The 20,372-nt window shown below is 42.9% G+C and overlaps 1 protein-coding gene across 2 annotated transcripts in view; it reads left to right on the top strand.

Annotated features, from left to right (window-relative positions):
- PID1 (phosphotyrosine interaction domain containing 1) overlaps positions 1 to 20,372 on the top strand; it is a 230,661-nt gene that overhangs the window by 90,246 nt on the left and 120,043 nt on the right. For both annotated transcript variants that reach the window (XM_044241772.1, XM_044241773.1), the window contains exon 2: positions 13,300 to 13,446. In XM_044241772.1, coding sequence (XP_044097707.1) covers positions 13,300 to 13,446 — 147 coding nt within the window. The remainder of the gene's footprint in view (positions 1 to 13,299; positions 13,447 to 20,372) is intronic.

The raw sequence follows: 20,372 nt of genomic DNA, 5'->3' as shown, positions 1-20,372 counted from the left end.
GGGATGTAGCTACAAGCCAAGGAATGCCAAGGAATTCCAGGGATTGCCAGCAGGACCAGAAACCAGAGAAGGAAAGGAAGGACTTTACCCTAGAGCTGTCAAAGAGAGTGTGACCCTGCAGACGTCTTGCTTTTGGAGTTCTAGACTCCAAAACTGTAAGACAATAAATTTCTGTTGTTTCAAGCTACCAGTTTTTGGTACTTGGTTACAGCAGCCTAGGAAAGCAGTACCCTTTCTTTTCTTTTTTTTTGACTAAGACTTTTCCAAATAGTTGTCCCTTTCCTCTCTTTCTTCTTCCTCCTCTTTGCTTGCTTTCTTATATATGCTACAGCAATTAATAGTTGATACTTGCCTGCAGGCTCCCTTGGTTTAGGAAGGACATTCCATTCCTAAGCCACTTGGAAGACAAAAGAGAGGCTCTTCTTCAGATGTCTGGGCCTTTTGGCTGTAGCTCAAATGGGGGTCATTTTTCTCATTGAAATGGTTTGCCATCTATACCAGGACTGGGTGGGAATGAGCCTTTCCTGTTGGAGTGCAGTGGGACGGTCCTAGCAGTGGCCTCTTTTACATGTTACTCCTCTTAGGGCTGGAGGCACAGATCCCTTCCTTTCCAAGGAAACTTAATGGATTTACCTGATTTCAGGGGACCCACGTGGAGCCATTAATCATGATTTTTGTGGATGAGAGTTGCTGGCTTCCTGCCAGAGAGGTGGGATGTTTGTCTGGTTGTGGACCTGGACTGGAGCTCATTGCCAAGGTGATCTTCAGAGAGGAACAGTCTGACTGATGGTTGCGGGAAGTGGTATGAAATCATGGAATGGAAGGGAATCGGCTACAATGAGAACAGTGTGATTTAGGCACGTGTTTGGTTTAAAGGTGCTTTTGTTTTTTTAATTATTCCAATAATGTTTTTCTTCTCTTAATTATTTGTTTCTGCATTAAGCATTTATCTCGCAGTTGCTCTGTGTCAAGTGCTTAGCTAGTGACAAAGAGACAGGAGGGAAGCAGTACATCCGGATGTGACAGGTAGCATGAAAGTCCTGATTATTGTCCACAGTGCAGGTCAGGCAGAAAGGTAACTTTTACCTGGGCTGGCATGGAGGGACTTTCAGGAAAGCCTTTATAGATGTCATAACTGAGGAACACCACCAGAATAGAAGAGCTGTATTCCTTGATATGGACAACATTTTACACTTAAAACAAAACAAAACAAAAAACCCCTCTTCTGAAGGTATTATGTACAGCCAATGAATTCTCCATCCTCTGCGGATGACTGCAGCCCGTGCTGTCCATGGCGCCCTCCTCAAAGCAGACTCTGGCTTGCCCAGTCTCTGGCATGCTATCTTCCAGACCATTTGAAGCCTGGGGACAAAATTATTTTTACTTTCTTTCCAACCTGCCAAGATAATGTTCAGTCATGTATCCACCAAAATACAGTCCTGCAGAGGAATTTTGCTCAGTGAAAATAAAACCGAATGAGCAGGGATGGACGTGTTCCTAACATGGACGTGCTGTGTCCCCGTGGGCAGAGGATTTCCTGACACCACAAAGCAGGCATTTCCAATTGGAACATAAAGGTGTCCCTGGGGCTGTACCCGGGAACTGAATGAAGTCCCTTGGGGAAATAGGAGAAAGAACATTTTTTTAAAAAATTATGTTCCATTAACCACCATATAGTACATCATTAGTTTTTGGTGTAGTGTTCCATGATTCATTGGTTATGCGTAACACCCAGTGCTCATCACAACACGTGCCCTCCTAAATGCCCATCCCCTGTGGAATCTTAAACTCTTAAATTTGGTTTGGTTTCCAAATCTTACCTTGTTTGGTCTGACTTCAGTCTTCTAAAAGGGTGTTTATGCTGTTTTATTTTTATTCTCTGCTCTGTGCCCTCATTTATTGCTTTGGAGGAAGACAAGTTCTTGGGGTGTTTCTTGTCATGCACTTGCCTTGATCTGGGTTTTAAAGGCTCACCTTGTGTTTCACTCATGCTCACGTGTGCATCCGAGAAGGACATGGTTAGGGAGCCACCTGATCAAGGCCTCAGCTACTAGAAAATTGCAGATAAATGACAGTAAAGTTTACAGAAAATTAGTAGCAGTTGGCTTTCAGCATGATTGAAAATATAAATTAGCAAAAGGAAAGAGAGCAAAGGAAAAAAGTGAAAAAATTACATATAATTCAACAGCCCGGAAGCAATACTATTTATGCTTTTGTATATGTGCTTCTAGAGTTCTGTTTTGTTTTTTCAGAGAGAGAGAGAGTGAGAGCCATGCGTTTGGATAGCAGATGAGGGAGAGACAGGGGAAAAGGGAGACTCTTAAGCAGACTCCAAGTTCAGCACAGAGCCTGACATGGGGTTCGATCCCACAACCCTGAGATCATGAACCGAGCTGAAATCAAGAGTCGGACATCTAATTGGCTGAGCCACCCAGGTGCCCCGATGCTTCCAGATACTTTAAAGTGGTTGTCTAAATTTAAATGGCAGAACATAGGGAGGGAAAAAAATAAGGACAATTTGTGTGTGTGTGTGTGTGCGCGCGCACGTGTGTACAGTTATTCCTCTAGGTATTTGATGTACATTGTCGGGGGTAATACCGCAGGATTTATTAGAGACTCAGGACCTTGACGTCAGAGTGCCTTAGAGCAAATCCACTCTGCTTTATTCAGAATGGTATTGGAAGGTAAGTGAGATAATCCTTGTCAAGTGCCTTTGTCACTTGATGGGAAGTGTGGATCCATCTCTCTCTCTCTCTCTCACACGCACATTTGTATCAATTGCTGCTCCTGCAGTATGGTGAGTCATATACTGAGACTCATGACTGAACCTAGGATTTTCTGATTCTAAAACCTGTCATTTCATTCCGTGCCTTATACTATTGATTACAGAATGAAATCTATTATGCAGTTTTATTTACTTATTTTTGAAGATTTTATTTGTGTACTTTTGAGAGAGGGAGAGAACAAATGAGAGAACACAAGAAGGAGCAGGAGAGGGAGAGAGGACGTGGACTGCCCACTGAGCAGGGACCCCAAGGCAGGGCTCGATTCCAAGACTGAGATCACGACCTGACCAGAAGGTAGATGCTTAACCGACTGAGCCACCCAGGTGCACCTATTATGCAGTTTTAAGAGATGATACAGCAGCAAGCTTATCGACTCTGGATGGGTGCAGTGATCTGGGCTGGTATGCTGGTTGACTGAACCAGGCCAGTCATTACAGTTTCTTCCTCTGTAAACTATGGGAATTGGTCTAGGTCATCTGGAAGATTGCTCCTCTTCTCGACATTCTGCATTTCTGGGTTGTAATTCCTCCTAGACAGAGTTTCAGGGTTCCTGTGTCCACATTTCCAAAGCAGGAGAGGATGTGTCTGAGAAGGGAGGGAAGAAGCCGACCACAACCAGATAGTAGTTAGCATCCATGGACCCATAAATATCTGAACTGGACGGAAACAGGGCTTGAGGGGAAAGGACCTTTGGAACTTAAGGATAGTACTGATATATATTTTATAACATTTTATGGGTATCTTTTCAAATACAAAGCAATCTTCAGTGCGTTTAGTTTTGGTTGATTAAAAATATAAATTTGACTCTGGCTTCTGCCTAAAAGTAAGAAGAGCATCACTTTCCATCCTGTTAATGAGAAAAAAAACAGCTAATTTATGGAATCAAACTTCTCAAACCTATCAAAGAGCCAGGGTAAAAAAAAAAAAAAAAAAAAAAAAAAAAAAGCCAGGGTCATAGTACATCCAACTGGCCCGAAATATATAGAAAACAAGAATTCCAAAAAAAAAAAAAAAGCACCATATGAGTTACAGCTCACTTGTAGTGGAGAATGGTGGAAGATGGCTTGCAAGGCAGAGGGGGAGGAAATACTCAGCTAACTTTCTTCACTCATTTTTAAAGGTTGATTGTTGCCTAGTATTGATGTGAAGAGCTATGGTTACTCTTCACCCAAGGGGAATTTGCATCAACTCATAGGCCTTTCCAAACAGTGCAACACCGGGACTCATGAGATCTTCTGACAGAGAGGCTGGAGGCCAGAGCATGCCTTCTTTGATGGTCTAGGCCTGGGGGAGGGGTGGCTGTCATGGTTAAGGCCATGTACCTGGACTCATGTCTTCTAAGGACCACGAGACTGCACAGCTGGGGAAGGAGGAAACATCCCGTGCTTTGAGGGCTTAGGTGAAGCCTCATTGTAACATGTGGAGAGGAAAGGAAAAAAGTCCTTTGCATCTGGAAGAAAAGCAGGGAACCACCTGGATCCAGACAAGTAGTGGTCTCTGAACAGCGGGGACAGAGGCAAGATCACTGAGAAAGCCTGACTTCCAAGACCAGAGGACACAGGATCTGCCTAAGGCTGAGGTGGAACAAGAGGGAAGAACACTTCCTTGCGCTCCCCCCAGCACACTCCCAGGCTAGAAAGCACCTAGTATCAAGCAGTTGCAGTTAACCTGTGGGGGCAGGGGAAGCATGGGTGGGGAAGATGCTGTGAGTCCTAGGGGTACAGAGAAGTCTGCAAGAGGGAACAGGAACATTGAGATACACCTCCCAGTGACGCAGACCCCAGCCTAAAGACAATGTCATTCTAGAGGAATCGAAAACTGTGGTGCAGCAATAAAACCCAAGCTAGACCAGTTTCAGACAAGACTGACTTCCAACACCACACTGATGCCCAAACAGAAAGGATGTGATCAGTTTCAGGTTTAAGCGTTATTTTCCTGGGACTCTACTGCACATAATGTCCAGAATCCAGCAGAAAAATAGGAGAGTCACAAAAAGCCAGGAGGAAAACAATCTGTAGTGAGAAGACAAAGCCATTAACAGAACCAGGCCCAGAGATGACTCTGATAGGGAATTTAAAATAACTGATAAATATTTAAAGGCTCCAGTGAAAAAAGTGAAGAGCAAGCATGGGGTATTTCAGCAAAGAAAGAATTGCACAAAAGTGCTAAGAAAAACAAAAATGAGAAGGAAGACAACAACAGAGTTAACGGAGATGAAGACGGCCTTTAATGAGCTCATCAGTAGACTCAGCAGATGCAAAGGAAGAGTTATTGAACGTGGAGATAGGTCATCATATTGATTATTGATTTTGTGTTTTACATTTATTGATTGATTTTCTCCTCCAATCTTGATTTATTATTTGGTTTCTTCTACTCACTTTGGGTTTCATTTACTCTGTTTAGTCTTCCTTTTTTTTTGAAGGTTGAAGCTCAGAGTTTATTGAAGAAAGAATTTTCTTCTTTTCTAATATTGGCATTTTGTGCTATAAAAGTACCGTTATCCTTACGTATGTTTTAGTGGCATCTCAGATTTTTCAATGTGTTATGTTTTCAATTTCCATTCAGTTTGAAGTATGTTCTGCCTTATCTTTTGATTTAGGGGTTATTTGGAACTGTACTAGTTTCCACATATTTGAAAATTTTACTGAGATCTTTCTGTTGATTTTCCTTTGTAGAATTTGAATCGTAAATTTACTGAGGTGTTTTTTGTTTTATTATTTTTTAATGTTTTTTATGGTCCAGAATTTGGTCTGTTTTGGTGAAGTGTATTCTGTACCCTTGAATTCTGTTGTTTTTGGGTGGAGCCGTCTATAAATGTCAATTATATCACGTTGGTTGGTGGCGTTATTCAAACTTGAGAGGTCCTTGCCACTTTTCTATATATTTTACCCATTTGGGAGAGGGCAGGGTTGAAATCTCCAACCCTATTTGTAGTTGATGTTTATTTATCCTTTGTGGCCCTACCAGTAGTATTTGCTTCTTTATATTTTGAGCAAATTTCTTTAGGCAATATAGAATCAGGCCTCCCTCATCAAAATCTCACTAAATCTGCCTTCTTTTTTACTAGGGGTATCAATTTTATAGATTTTTAAATCTTTCACTTTATGATTTATTTTCTCTTTGTTTCATCGGGACTTTTATTGTTGTTACCTTTTCCATCTCCTTTGGCCTTCTTTTTTTATGATTCTGTTTTATCTTTTCTAACTCTTTGGCTTGTTATATTAGTCTTTGCTTTATGGTTTGTAGCATACACCTTTATTTATTTATTTTAAAGATTTTATTCATTTGACAGATAGAGAGAGAGAGAGCATAAGCAGGGGGAGTGGCAGAGAGAGAGAGAGGGAGAAGCAAGTTCTTTGCTGAGCAGAGAGCCCCACACCGAGGTCAATCCCAGGACCCTGGGAACATGACCTGAGCCGAAGGCAGAGGCTTAACCCAGCAAGCCACGCAGGCGCCCCTAGCCTACACCTTTAACTTACTGTGTTCGGGTGGTAGTACACGACCAATACCATATTTCCACTTCACCTTTTCCGACCGTTATACTCCTGTGTACGTGTGCTGAAATCTTCCTCCTCCACACTGAGCTCTTCTCAAGCCTTGAGGGCTTTCTGCGGGCTCTGTGGGCATTGAGTTATTTTTGTGCCTCTCCCACATAATCTCTTGAGAGAATCTGTGATGTGCAAAAGAAACGCTTCCATAATTAAAACTGCATGAATAAATACGGGTGTGTGAACATGAGTATTTTCAGTTAGTTTAATAATAGCGATCACTTTAACAGATATAGACAACCTTTTAAATTTAGGAGTGTCTGGAGGTAGGTCTTTAAAATTAAGTTGGAACTTTTTGCAATAAGGCAGCTACTAGGACACTTTGCAGCAAGAAGGAAGATGCCAGACTGCTGTAGGTCTTTCTTTTCTTGAAATACCAGATCGACATAAAATGCATTAAAAAAAATTAATCTTCAAAGTGAAAGAGTGCAATTTTGAATATGCTTGCTGACTTTGGGGGAGAGTTTCCAACTTTCTTTTCTTTTTAAAAAAGGACAAAAGTGAAAAACATCTTTTGTATTAAAACATACTCACGTGAAAATTGGATGTACGTGAAATTTTCTTTTACTCATTCATAGGATTGCTCTTAATTGTATAGCCGATCATTTGTGGTTTCTTTAACAGGAAAGTATTTTTTTCTTGCTTTTATGTTATTTTTTTGTTTTGTTTTGTAAAAATGCCAGAATAAATATTAAAAAACAGAAATCTAAGAATTTTTCATTAAAAGTGATAAGTGAGATCTTCTGGAAAGTCACGGTGGAGTATTGCAATGGTTTCTTTTCTCATGCTTGGGGCTTGAATCTACTTTTTAAAAAAATAAATGGTATAAAATGTAAGGAAACCACAACAAAGTTTAATTAATTCTTACATACCCCCCAAGGAATAAAATGCAGTGTGGTTATGAACAGAATGTGAAAGCCCTACTGATTTTTGCACGCCCGGTACAAATTAACATTTGTTTGGGGAACTGAAGTTTTCCATTTATTTGGTTCACCCACTGATTCCTTGTCATTCTCTTCAGGAGAACATTTGCAATATTTCTGAAGCTTGATTAAGGCCTTACTGAATCAGTAATTTGCAAGTTAAAACTGACCATTTTAGCCAGCCTTCACAATGCAAGGATGAACCAGGGATTAAAACCTTAATGCCTTTTCTTTAATTTGAGGGAGGATAGTGTTCCAGTTATCTTAGAAAAAGAGGAAGCGGGATTTGCCTTCAAAAGATGCTTTATATTTTGGATAGAGAGTCAATACAAAGGTGAGATACACCCGATTTGAATTGGTAAAATATGTAAATCCTTGCCTGCTGAACTGTCAGAGATTAATGTCTGAATAGGAGTAGGAAGCGCCAACTGTAAAATTATACAGGGCATGGCGGTTACCCCATTCGCATAATGGGGCTTGATTTAGAGGCTCTATTTTAGGGTTGCACATAAAGCACCCAATGCAGAAAGCCGAGCTTTGTTTAATGTGTCCGGGGCAGTGCCCTAATTTTCTACAACACTATTCACTTCCCTCCTTTAAGAATGAATAACACATTTTCTTTATGGAACTCTGTGCGTCTTTCATTTGGGAGCAATCACATTTCCAAACTCCTCTACTAGATTCCTCTTTTGTTGCCTTTTTGTAATGCTCCTAGATGATGGTAAATTGCATTGTCTTTGTTGCACTTGTCTACCCACGCAAAGAACAAGCAATACCCTTTTTGACGTGACATAACATAGCCCTTTACACTCGACAGATGGGAAAGTTAAGACCTGGGAAGTACAAGCCTTGCAGTTCTGATAGAGCTGGTTGTCCCATCTCCATCTTTGCTACCCAGCAAGGGAATTTGTCACCTGAACGGATGTCATCATATGTCCTTTGGCTATCTCTGGAGACTTAGAATTCATCTCATTTCGGCTGGAGCTCAGAGGACTGTATTGCAAACATGGATAACCTAGGGACTGTAGTACCTCGTTTCAATTATTATTGGTGTTTTATCATTAAGGCTCAACCTATTCAGGTAACAAAATGCAAGATTCACTGTCTTTTTTTTTTTTTTTTTTTAAAAACAATGTTGCTGGGGCGCCTGGGTGGCTCAGTGGGTTAAGCCGCTGCCTTCGGCTCAGGTCATGATCTCAGGGTCCTGGGATCAAGTCCCACATCGGGCTCTCTGCTCGGCGGGGAGCCTGCTTCCCTCTCTCTCTCTCTCTGCCTGCCTCTCTGTCTACTTGTGATCTCTGTCTGTCAAATAAACAAATAAAATCTTTAAAAAAAACAAAAAACAAAAAAACAATGTTGCTGTTGGCTTCTGCAGTTTAACATTTATGAAGTCTTTTTTGAATTTTGTTAGTGGCTCCATTTTATTGTCTCAGACGATTTTTCTTTTCATCGAGAAGTAATTTGTGTTAGCGAGACTCTTGGTTGCCAGGGTCAGACTCCTAACCCGAGCTCACTGAAGCATCACAGAGATGTATTGGTTCATAGTCTCTGTAAATCCGTGGATGGATCTGAGTCAGATGAGGCTGGATCCAGGGCTCAGCAATGTCAAGTCAGTGACCCTCCGTATCCCGGTCCTCTTTGTCTCTGTGCGATCTCATTCTCAGGCTGACCTTGGCGGGTGAGCAGGTCAACAGCAGCTTTGTACTCACATCACCCTGGCCTGGGCAACTTGGTCTCTTCTGGAAGAAGCGCTTCTGGAAGAGTCTGTTCAGCCAGTCTTGAGTTTCCTTTAAACCAGTGCCTTTAGCCAGGGACACGCGGTACTCAGGTGGTCAGCCTGTGTCCCATATTCTTTCCCAGGGTCAGGGGACAGGGACAGCCCCAGTCCACAGAGCAGCTAGATAGCAGTGGAGACATTTTCTCGAAGAGGGCACAGGAGTGTTTTTATCACAAATGGCCAAAGCCACCACTTGAAGATTTACAAGAGCCACTCAGAGTTACATAAAAATGTTAATTTTCCATAAGAAGACATATTATTGTAGACTCAATGACTCATCAGATAATTCACAGTGTATTTCCCTCTTTACCCTCACACTTTGATTATTGGCAAAAAGGACAAAGCCATTAAAGAAAAAAAATTAAAAAAATTTTTTAAAGATTTTATTTATTCATTTGATAGAGACAGAGAGAGAGACAGCACAAGTAGGCAGAGCAGCAAGCAGAGGGAGAGGGAGAAGCAGACTTCCTGAGGAGAGAGCCCGTGGGACTCAATCCCAGCACTCTGGGATCATGACCTGAGCTGAAGGCAGATGCTTAACCGACTGAGCCACCCAGGGGCCCTAACTGCCCTGCCCTGTTTTTTAAAGGAGTCATTTCTCAATTTCACATTCAGATACTCCCCTAGTATCTCCATTCAGCTAGTCTGATAAACTCACACGATTTGCAGATATCATTTGATTTCCCAGTCTCCAGCTACCGGAGAACCCCTTTCAGGCAGAGGCTAACATTTGATTTCCGTTCCAGCTGCGTCTGCCACGGTGTCTGGCTGAGTGCAGGTGTTCAGGGAAGATGCACTCGATGGCCCGGTGAGCTAACGTGGGGCATTCACCTTGTCTGGCGGGAGGTGCCAAGGCTCTGAAGAGTTAGGTAGCTCGAGTTATGCAGCCTGTGTGTTGAAGTTGGCACACTGTCCCCAGTTTTGGGTTTTTAAAATGTTTCTTTCATTCTTTTACTTGGCTGTCCGGCTGTGTGTGTGTGTGCCAGTCTGCAGCTTCCCGTCTCTCTCTGTGCTCAACCACAGGACTGAGAGCCATGACTTTGGTCCCACAATGGGGGCCGGGTGGCAGTCTCAGAGCTTCTGGGCAGTGAGGTGGTCCAGCCTTCATGACAATAGAGTCACCTCTGGGGCCATCTTTAGGAACATACTGTGTGGCAGGAGTCAGGCTGAGTTGAGCCATGTACTTCTCATTGAGCTCCAGCAAAATGGCAGACGGGGGACAGTGTGCCCACTTGCTCGTCACCTTGTCTTCTGAGCTGTTCTCCCCTTTACCCTCTTCATTGTATGACCTCAGTTGCTATCCCGCCATGGCAACCAGCTTTGCCTCTCACTCTTAGGTGTCTGTGGTGCTCCGCTCAGACACCTTTGTTACCCCCAGTGCTGGACGAGAACCAATCATGAACAAAGACGGAAGCTTCCAGATTCATATGAAAACTTGCCTCTCTGTTTTTAAAAATAACAAATCAGGACTCACAGGGAAATATTAGGGTAACTCTTTCTCCTATTTGAAGAAATACTGGCGTGGCAACTTTATCACCTAGAAGGTAGCAGTATGAGTCAGGGTTGGAGCAGAGAGACGGAACTAGTAAGGTTTATGCAGCATAAGATTTATGCAGCAAGATTTATGCAGGGAACTGGCTTATGCAGTTGCGGACGCTGGCGAGGCAAGTCTGAGATCCCTGGGGCAGGCTGTCGGGAAGGGTCGGCTGGAACTCTCGGCACAGACTGAAGCTGCCATCCACAGGTAGAAGTTCTTCCTCCTCAGGGAAGCCTCACCTCACCTGGTAAGGTCTTTTCAGTGGGTTGACTCCAGTCCACCCAGATTATCGAGGATATGTCTGCACTCAAATGATTATGGACTTAAAATAATACCTACAAAGTACCTTCACAGCAACTCCTGGATTTGTGGTTAGTTGAATGAAGGTGGCCCATAAAACGGACAATCAGTGTGGTCAGATGGGAGTTCTAGTAGATGATTCTCTGTGAACCCCTGAAACTGTTTTAGGCCCTTGGGATCCTTCACTGACTGAAACAGTTTCTGCTCTTATAGCATTTATATTCTAACGGAAGATGACAGAAAATAAGATAAATAAAATACGTAATTTTGTAGTGGTGATAAGTAGTGATGAGAATAATAAAGCGGAGGAAGGGACTACACAGTGAGGAGTATCTACATGGGCAGATCTGGCCCCACAATTTGTGAGGCCCAGGGCACAGTGAAAATGCAGTGTCTCTCCTCAAAAAGTCGAAAAAAGTGCCACCAAAAATACTGAAACATAAAACTTTTTCCTTTCTTCCTTGAATTTCTGTCTGCGATAGTCAGGGTTTTTTTTTTTTTTTTTCTTTCTTTCTGTTTGGCTTTTGCTATTTTATCTGTTGTAAGCAAAGAAAAATTCAGAATTTAGATTATTAACACAAATCTGCCATTCCTCATTAGGTTGTGCAATGCCCATTTTCAATGCAAATATAGAAGTGGAATCACTGAAGTCACACGATCTGCATTTCTTAGATCATGGGTGTGTCTCAATGTTGTGCTTGCCAGATCAGTGGAAACACACTAGGAACCCAGCTCATCTGTTTTTTTTTTTTTTTTCATCTCTAAGACATGCACATTCTCCCCACACTTTACCTTTGGTTTGCGGATTCCTGAGGAGGGATGGATGGGAGGAGGAGGAGCTGTGGTTGTCCTGCCTGTCCCTTTCCTTCCCTGTTGTCATTTTTAGTGTAGGTCGTTGCCTACTGCAAGAAAAGTCATGCAGATAAAAGGGATACGCTCGAGTTCCTTGAGCACTCATGTTAATTAGGATACAACTGACTTCTTTGTGCACTTGAAGCAAGTTCTACTTCTAAGCATGGCCCCTTGGGGCTGTCAGTGCTCTGCTTACTGAGCCGTAGGCTTAACACCTTTACCTTGTGCTCACTTGGAATCCCGTTGAATTCCTAGGCATCAGGAGATGCACATACTGTGTATATTCCCTCTATTCATGTACGCACACTGCCATCTTATTGGACTTTGCTTATGAAATGCAAGCTCAAAGGTACAGTTATGAGGGATTTCAAGATTTTGACTTTAACCCAAGAGCATTAAAGCAAGTGTGGAGCTTCCTGAGCATGGGACACTGTTGCAACGGAACAGGTTGCATGCCTGTGAAGCCATCTGTGCGTGTCTGTGTGAATGTGTGCACACATTTGCTATTTTACATAATGTTGATCAAGAAGGACTGTCCCATAAGGTGACATTTGATCAAGGTCCTCAAGAAGATCAGGAAACCAGGCAGGCAGTTACTAGGGCAGGAGTAGCATGTTCAGAGGTTCCAAGACACATGAGTCTTTGCCTTATTCTCAGAAGAATAAAGAGGCCATGGTGGCTGGATCCAAGTGAGAGGGTCAAGGGTGGGAGATGAGGTTAGAGAAGCAGAGGTCCTTGCATGGTGCATGAGCCATGAAAGGGACTTGGAATTTTTCTGTGAGAAGAAGGGAAGGCTTGAGAGGGTCTTAAACAAGGGGTGAAATGCATTGATTGAATCTCCCTTTGGCTGCTCTGTGATAATACTCTGCATTGGGACAAAGTTGGAAGTGGTTGAACCAGACGTTATGGTAGACCAAACAATGATGGGGCCTAGCCTGGGTGTATACGCAGCAGCGATTAAATATAGTTGGATTCTGTGCATATTTTACAACCAGTGACAATGGGATCTGGGTATAAAATGGATATTTACCTAGAGTCCAGCAGATGAAATGGTCTATTGAGAAGTAGTGAAATTCCTAAAGTTCTTCAGCCAATGCATGGCAGAACTGGGGAAGGAGAGCAGGAGTCTTATGTTCTTTCTCACTGGGTCTTCTTTTCTGTTAGCTCTAGACTGCATCCCACGCCACCCCCCCACCCCCCAATTGCTCTGTTAACATTCTCTCCTGAACATCTTCCCTTACTTGGCTGAAATGGGCGTGGTGCAATCGCTAGGATTCTATCTCTATAAATCACTTTAAAGAACTTCTCAAAGCAAGGTCCTAGGTGATTCTCCTGCTACCCTATGTTTCCGTGGTCTCATGGTGGGGGTTGGCCGTCTCCCATGGTGTCACATGAGTGCTGTCCTGACAGTCTATTTCCTGCATTTTCTGAAGTATCTCTTGACCTCCCCTCACAAAACAGAGTTCATAAAACAAAGATTTTCCTCCTGGGTTTGGTGTATAATTGTGCCATGTATAATGCCAAAAACTTTAACTGTAGTTGGCTTGCTTATTTATGTATTTATCTTGCTTCTCAGCACTTTCAGACCATGCTGAAGTCCAAGCTGAATGTCCTGACACTGAAAAAGGAGCCCCTACCAGCAGTCATCTTCCATGAGCCCGAGGCCATCGAGCTGTGCACCACCACGCCCCTGATGAAGACCAGGACTCACAGTGGCTGTAAGGTATGTGGCACGTGGCTAGCAGGGACTCTTTTGGTGGGACAAACCAAAGGACATGTAGCGTTAGGACACTTGTTTCCCAGTGGTGACTTTTGAAAGGAATGAAAATGTAACATGACTGATGAGCTTCGTTGAGTGACAGTGCTGTATTTTTAGCAATCCAACCACTCTCCATTGTTTCCAGGTAAAGACATAAGTTCTAGTATGTGTGAATAAAATAGTCTTCTCACTTATATTTGCTGTAGCCCTGTGGAACTTTGGCGCTCCCCAGAAAAGTTCTATCCTTACTGCTATTTCCTCCCTTTGTATTTGCACTCCAAATAAAACACATCTTAAAGAATAAAAAACAAGTTTCTCAACAGTGTACTTCTCCGGTGGGGGTTATTTTGCATTTTTGTTTGGCTTCAGCTCTCAGAATTGATACTGATATCCATGCCTCAGAATCCATTAAAAAACATTTTTTCTCATCTATGTAAACTGTAATGCTGACATTAAAGAAAACCTAGAAGTGGAATGTATAATTTTGGTAGGCTTTTGGGTTCTTTCTTGCATGATATTCTTTTTTACATGAATTGATGAATAAAGCAATCAGTTCAGGAATAACAAAGAAAATATGTTTATGCATATTTTGTCATTAGCTATTTTTTTTGAGGTGTAAAAAATTAAGGGGCAGAAATTTGTTTTGAGTAGTGAAAATAAAATAAAACAGAAATGTATGTTTGCATGTGGGTTTCTATTATAATCTTGTAGACAGACTCCTTTTTGCGTTTCTAGGTTAGGGAAGTCTTTCTTGCCAGAATGTTCCATCCCCTCTCCCATTCTTGCATCGCTATGGTCAGATTGGAGCCTACAGAAATCTTGAGTGATGGGTGTGTACACAGAATTCCACACGTGTTCATCCATCCCACAAATACCCAGTGGGTGCTCAGTGTCTACCCAGCACTGGGGAGAGTGGGAACAATACCCACCAGCATCTTTGTAGGGTTTAACTTCTAGTTGGGGAGGAGGGAGGAGAGAGAGTACAGGTAAACAAGCATTGGCTGTTGAGAAAGCCAGTCAGGAATAACTTGTGGAAGAATCTTTCAGGCAGAAGAGACAGGGAGTGTTAATTCTCAGAGGTGGAGATAGTTTGTGTGTGCTTTGTAATGGAGAGGGATGGGCAGGAGAATCTAGAAGTTGAGAAAACTGTGTTCCCTGGTACGGTCAGGCAAGAATCTGGGTATAGAATGAGTCTTGTCATTGCAGTGGCAAAGAGTTTTGACTTTCTTCTAATTACTGTGGGGAACTGTCAGATTTGGGTAAGAGAGTTAGTTATATGACTCCATAAAAAAAAAAAAGTGATTTTAAATGGTAAGTATGCTAAGGTGAACTTTCAGCTTCCAGAGAGCACTTGCCAGAGGCTCTGTTCCAACAGGAGACAGGGGATCCATGCAGCTGGCCTTCGGTCCCCGTGTGCGTGATGCTTTTGGTGAATTGATGATACAAAGAATTATAAAAATACTCATTAAATTTGAAAGTGATATGAGATCAAATTGTGTTATACATACTTTAGAGATTTCCTAGAGTCCTTTTGAATTCTGTTCCTATTGGGGGAAATGGTCCCTCAAAAGCAAGATGAAGTCATTAGGGACAAGAGAAAGGAGGAGAGTTTCGTTTGATAAAGGCTGCGGAGTGTGTTTAAATGGGAGGGGGGAAATGCAGTTACAGAATAAAAGACCCAGCAATCCAATCGGGATATGGAAGAAATGTGTGTGTGTGTGTGTGTGTGTGTGTGACACACACACACACACACACACAGAGAGAGAGAGAGAGAGAGAGAGAAATATTTGCTAGAGAGAAAGAAATACTGCTGGGAGAATAAAAACCTATCGTTTTCCTTAAAAGGAGCATAAGGTTTGAGATTCATGGAGTAATTTTTTTGTGTGTATTGCGTTAGGTTGTGTTTGCTTATTTTACCTCTAAAAGGATGTTGCAAAGAACAGAAGGAATTCAGAAGAGCACACAAAAGAGAGTGAGTTTGCCCTGGCATCAGTGGGTCTGGCTAGACAAAGGGAGATCATCAGTGATTTCACTGGGACACAGGGAAGAAGTTTGGCATTCAAGGTGTAAAATGCAGTCCACTGGGCTATAGAAAGTTTGTGAACTCGCCATCTCTAGAAATCTTGAAGATGAGATTCCAGGTGTGGATAATCATGAACTGGAATCAGGGATCTGGGCCAACTCCAGTTTTATGATTCTCTTTGAAGGAAGAAAACACCCAATTGTATCCTTCTTCAACTTGTATACTATAATGCCCTTTATACATTTATATTTTAACTTAAACGCACTGGAGTTACATTCTTTAATTCTCAATGACAATCTCATGTTTGTGTTCAGAGTCACATTCTTTCGATAAGAAACAACAAAAAAGTTCCATGTTTGAGCCTTGACATTTCTGTTTAGAATGTCCTGACCTCCCCATTTGGTCCCCCCACCATCCACAGAAACAAAATGCAATGCTTCCTCTCTGATTCTCAGGAGTAACTTGGTTCACAAAATGCCAGCTGCAGAAGGAGGAGCTCTCCCTCGGGCTCACGCCTGCCAGGAATACTGAGCACAATGTAGCCCAGGCCCAGCTGCGGGCCCGCGGACAGGACCCTCCATCTGCACACACTGCTAGGTCTTTTTCCCTAAACAGCTCTCTAGTCCTGCCTGCATAGCTGTGGGTTTGGGGGAGGAAGAGAGGCAGGAGGGAGCAGAGTAAAGGAAAAGGGAGTTGAAAGCGGGTTATGGTTAGTACCATCGAGGCTCTGGTTCATGTCAGATTTTGCCTTTAACTCTGATCTGTATTCTCTGTGGGTCCTGATGGGATTGCCCTGCCAGGCTATTCATGTTGTGGGCAGCTGGGTCTTTGTGTGTGTTTTCCTCTACTGCTGCCACGTTTTTTTTTTTTTTTTCCTTTTATTTATTTTTTTTCCTGGAGTGGAGTTATTTCACTGCAAAACCCAGTGCATACCCAGGGCACTGCAAAACCTGCCCGTGCTCTTGTTGGAGATTTCCAGAGTATCCGGTGCTGTTTCTGATTTTGCAACAGCAACAACCATGGTTGATCACACCTGGCTTCTGCCTTGCACCACAGAATCCTAGGTGGCTTTGACTTGTTAGCAAACATTTATTTAATTCATAGTCATGGCAGACCTTCTGTGTACATGGAATTGTGAAGAAAGGCATCAAGGCAGACGTTGCAGGTAATGCAATTTGTAGGCAAGTGGAAGGAATAGATGAGTGCCTGAATCCATAAAATCTCCAGGGCTGCTGAAACTCGTGTGTGTATCAGAAAACCCTAGGGGGCAGGTTTCCGGACCTTCTTCCCAGAGATTTTGATGCAGGCACTCAGCTTAGCAGGCAGAAAAGAACCTGCACTTAAAAACTAGGCTGCAATTTACACGACCGTGGGGCCCAGGCAATTCCTGGAGCTTGAGGACCTGAGCTGCAGAGTGATGTGTGAGAAGAGCCACGTAAGTGACCTAAGTGGAGTCACACCTGGGGAGGCAGGAGATCGGCCAGGGCCATGGAGGATGGAACTAGAATGGGTTTGCCGAAGCTGACCAGGAGGCTGACGTCCAAGAAAGAACTGGGCTGGGTAATTTGTGCATCCCATGTGGGCTCTACCTATAGCGCCTGTAAGTGCCACCTTGTCCTACAGGGGGCGCTGTTCTTCGTTGGATTGACTTTTTTTCTGGGCCTAATTGCCATAGTTCTCAAAGCCTTTGTGAAATGGTGGTAATGTTGATGATAATAATAATTAGTGATAAAATACTAATAATACAGAAATGATGGTGATGATGAAGAGCTGATGTTTAGGAATGCATTAGGCACTCTCCTCTGCCCTTTTCATGGTATAGAAACACTGGGTCCTCATGACCATCCAGTCGTTCAAGGGCCATCTCTGGCCCCATTTCACAGGTGAGTTAGTTGAGGCATAGAGAGGTTCTTTCCTGTACCAGATTATCCAGAGAGTAACTGGAAAAGCCTGCATTTGAGCTTCATCAGTCTGTCTCCGTAGCCTCTGCTCCTCCCCTCCAGATTCCAGCCCCTCTTCATGACCTCGAGTGACTCTCATGTGTGTCCTAAGATAGTTCTTAAAACTGGCTCTGTCATGTGATTGTAGAAAGTCATTTTGCTTCTGCGAGCCTCAGTTTCTTCATCTACGTTCAGCTAGAACTAAGATCACTGTATCTCAGACATTCTCTCATCTAAAGGTCCAAGGCTCAAATTTACTTGATTCAATTGGACTCAAATTTTGTCTTGGTTCACAAAACCCAGCAATGATTGGGGATCATGCACTAAAAGTATTGTAAACAAAGAATTTTGGAACACTGAAAAAAAAATAAATAAAATTATCATATAATTTTACCCCTAATATACCTCTCAGGCTTTCCAATTTGGTTTTTGAAAAACAAAGAGAGAGAGAGAGTCCATAATGAAAAGTCACATTCCTTATAAAACATGCATAGGAAATGAAACACGAAATGTCCATTGAACTCCTAGATGCCCATGCTCTGTTCTACAGAGATAGTCCCCAACTTTACGGCATTCATAGTTTCGAACCAAAATAAATAGTAGCAACGCTGGAACAAAGATGCTGACACATAATTGGGATCTAACACATGCTGTAACATTTATCTTTCATTTAAAACCTTTCACAAAGTTTGTGAATGGTGGTAGTTTGAGTGTAAATACGCTGATGAGTTGAAGACAGAAGATGACATGGAGGACAAGAGGGGAAAGAAGCAAGAAGGAAAGGCAGGAAAATCGGCAGTTGCTTATATAGGCTCCTGTTTGGATCTGAGTCTGCCTGCCTTGGCTCTGGTTTACCGGGCTGTCTCTCCTCTGCACCTGCTCAGCTGGGGACAGCTAGCATCCTGAGATTGGTCTCCAGGTCTCCAGGTCTGGCTCTTCTCGACCACCAGACAGGCTTTGGGAGTTGGCAGAGAAGAGTGCTAACTGAGCATATAATATTTCTTCCCGCACCCCACCCTCGCCCCCATTCCTGGTTCTCTCATCTCTCAGGATGAAAGGGCCCTTGTGTTCATTCTGCAGCTTGGTGGGCATCAAGTTGCCTCTGTCCCCTCATGCTTCATTGCGGGCCCCACCAGGGCCTCACCTAGGCTTCCTCTCCTACAGAATGTCCCATCTTCTAAATCTCTCCTTCCCCCAAGGGAGGCGACCTGGTTTTGCATCATGTGAAGTCCCATCTAAGACACTCACTGTCTGTTCCCCTTGTGAGGGCAGAAGCCATCAAACAATCTAATTCTCAAGAAGGGACTTGTGATTCATACAGCAGGATGATTTTCCTATTACTCTTCTTGAGGTTCGTGCATTCAGAATTGCAGTAGTCACTAGCTCTCAGGAAGGACGCGGCTGAATACCAGTTGCACGAGATGGAGAGGTTCCTGAGCTGAATGAAGGCTTTGCAGGCCGTCCTCAGATCCTACCATTTTACCCCCATGTAGGATGGCCAGTCTTAAAAGTGAATTCCAGCAGCCCTACTTAGGATGAGAGCTCTTACTTGAATTTCAATGTATTTAAAATTAGCATCACATGTAGCTATTTCACACATATTTTTGTGCTTATTGGATCAGTTTTGTATTTAATTAGACATGTAGTCATGTTTTTTTATTTTTATTTTTTTTCATTTTAGCCAAAGGTCCCTGCTTTTACCCACTCACATGAGGGAGAAACATGGATTATACCGTGTCGTCATCCTCATCGAATGCATTTTGCGGCCTTTTCTTGGTGTAGGTGATTTGGGCATGGCATGAGTCCAGTTCTGCTAACTGTGCAGACTCTCTCCTTGCAAAAAACATTTCTGCGTTCGATATGAGACAGAATACAAATAAAATAAAGACTAATAACATAGGAAGTTAAGAGTCAAGCATGGAGTCCTCATCAGCTCTTGAAATCTTTTGGTTCAAACCAAAGTGTAAATCTCTAGATTTGGAGTAAATGGTGTCTAATTTTAATCCATTTTCTCTTTATTCTTTCTCAGACTTTCCTGTAAACAAATCAAAGCACATTTACTCGAAAGGTAAAAGTTGGTGTGAGCTAATATCTGTGGTTTAAGAGACAAGCTTTTATTTTTCTGCAGTTTTTACTCTTCGTCAATTTCCCCTTCCCTCCTTCTTCTCCCTTCCCTTCCTTCCTCCTTAACTTGCATCTCTCATTTCTTTCTTCATCTGCAGTAATACACTGCGTGCTCTCAGGATTTCCCAGATGGTAATAGGGGCACAAAGGTAAACAGTGGTTTGGGATCCTTTGGGTTGAAATAACAGAAAATCTAACTGGAATTGACTTAAGTCATTGAAATGTATTTGCTTTGGAGTCGGCAAATTTCAACTGGAGGGAAGAGGGAAGGAGATGCTAGAGAGGCAACAAAGGTGTCCACTACAAAAAAAAAAAAAAAAAAAGGCTTAATGACCTAAGGGCGGACAAATACATTCTGTAGGAAGAGCAGTGGCAGTAGAAACAAATGCAAAGCCTCAGGTTGCAGAATGGTGGGGGGATGGGAGGAGGGGAGGTGTACTTTCCTTCTGTGGTACAGCCTAGTTCTGCTTCTTGAATATATATGGGAGATATTCTGGCACAGATGAGATAAGCCTCAGTTTGAGAATCGGCTACTCTCCAGGGCCCCGTGTAGACAGTCCTCAGTGACCATCAGCTAGCAGTGGTTTGGCCTTCTGCACCAGGGCTTTCGTCTTCCTGGTGGGTGAGGTTGGGGGGAATGTTCTCATTCATCGAAGAAATCTCGAGCCTCCCTTTTCAGGCTTTTGTTCCAGGTTTCTAATTGGGCAACCCATTCTTCAAGGTAGAGAGAGAGAAGTGGGATTTCAGAAGTCATGAGTTCAAGCTTATGAAATTTGAAGTTTCTATGAGACCACCAGTGGGCG

The sequence above is a fragment of the Neovison vison genome, chromosome 3 (assembly GCF_020171115.1).
Source record: "Neovison vison isolate M4711 chromosome 3, ASM_NN_V1, whole genome shotgun sequence".
NCBI classification, from domain to species: Eukaryota; Metazoa; Chordata; class Mammalia; order Carnivora; family Mustelidae; genus Neogale; species Neogale vison.
The sequence above is the reverse complement of the archived record's forward strand: the minus strand, read 5'-3'. Positions and strand labels throughout refer to the sequence as shown.